General features: G+C 68.6%; 1 protein-coding gene across 1 annotated transcript in view; it reads left to right on the top strand.

The window, feature by feature from the left end:
• Window positions 1-1,308, top strand: part of ULK1 (unc-51 like autophagy activating kinase 1) — a 36,812-nt gene that overhangs the window by 15,241 nt on the left and 20,263 nt on the right. Inside the window, exons 5-8 of the mRNA XM_027771375.1 lie at window positions 3-49; window positions 128-201; window positions 625-726; window positions 1,283-1,308. The exon at window positions 1,283-1,308 is cut by the window's right edge and continues 5 nt beyond it. Coding sequence (XP_027627176.1) covers window positions 3-49; window positions 128-201; window positions 625-726; window positions 1,283-1,308 — 249 coding nt within the window. The remainder of the gene's footprint in view (window positions 1-2; window positions 50-127; window positions 202-624; window positions 727-1,282) is intronic.

Raw genomic sequence — 1,308 nt, 5'->3', positions numbered from 1 at the left:
CCCCGCGCGGCCCCCCCCCCCACCCCCAACCACATCCGCGTCAAGATCGGTGAGCCTGGCGGGGCGGCTGGCCCAGGGCTGCCGTGTGCCGCCTGCACTGCCATGACCGACCTCCTCTCTCCCCCAGCCGACTTTGGCTTCGCCCGGTACCTCCAGAGCAACACGATGGCGGCTACCCTCTGTGGCTCCCCCATGTATATGGTGCGTGCGCCCGTCCTGGTCCTGTGGCCCCGACCCTGTGCCCGTCTCTGGCCTCCCCTGTACCTGTCTTCCCCTGCCTCATCTGCTCTAGCTGGCCAGTGTCCCCTCTGGGTGGCCGATGTCCACCAGGTGTCTGCTTCGCCCGGTACCTCCAGAGCAACACGATGGCGGCTACCCTCTGTGGCTCCCCCATGTATATGGTGCGTGCGCCCGTCCTGGTCCTGTGGCCCCGACCCTGTGCCCGTCTCTGGCCTCCCCTGTACCTGTCTTCCCCTGCCTCATCTGCTCTAGCTGGCCAGTGTCCCCTCTGGGTGGCCGATGTCCACCAGGTGTCTGCTCTGGGTGGCCGCCTCGTGGGTGGCACTGCCCTCAGCTGTAGCATCCGGCCCCTGCCCAAGCCCAGGCCGTGTCCACGCCCCGCAGGCCCCAGAGGTCATCATGTCGCAGCACTACGACGGGAAGGCGGACCTGTGGAGCATCGGCACCATCGTGTACCAGTGCCTGACAGGGACGGCCCCCTTCCAGGTGTGCAGCCCGGCCCGGCCTAGCAGGGGTGGTCATGCCTCCCAGCCGCCACCTCTGCCTGACAGCCCCTCAGTGCGGTCCCTCCCCCAGGCCTCAGTCTGCGCCCAGTCCTCTGGCCAGTCCCTTAAATGTGGCCCTGATTCCACCACGTGGGGCCAGCCTGTGGGCGTGGGGGCCCATGCCCTTGGGAGTGCTGCTGGGGTCCTGCTCGAAGGTGGTGGAACCCCGTCCTCGAGGCTGTACCGCTGAAGGCTCGGCCCTGCGCTGTGGCATGAGACTCAGACCAGGGTGCAGGGACCCCCCGGCTGGGCTAGAGGGGCTGCTCTTTAACATCACGACGAAGCTGACTGGTGGGACTGGACCCTGGCTGGTGCCCCGGCCAGCTACCTCCCTCCCGGCCTGCTGCCTACCCCTGCGTGGTCTTCGTGGGCCCCAGTTGGGACGAGTGACCTGCCGGCAGTCCTGGCCCAGGGCTGATGGGGCTTAGGCTGGGCAGCTAGGCAGTGGCAGTCTGGCTGGACCTGGAGCCCGACCGACCGCCTGGCTTACCCCCCAGGCCAGCAGCCCCCAGGACCTGCGCCT

Source organism: Tupaia chinensis, unplaced genomic scaffold (genome assembly GCF_000334495.1).
Source record: "Tupaia chinensis unplaced genomic scaffold, TupChi_1.0 Scaffold000211_1, whole genome shotgun sequence".
Classification (NCBI taxonomy): domain Eukaryota; kingdom Metazoa; phylum Chordata; class Mammalia; order Scandentia; family Tupaiidae; genus Tupaia; species Tupaia belangeri.
This window is presented reverse-complemented; position numbering and strand designations above follow the sequence as displayed.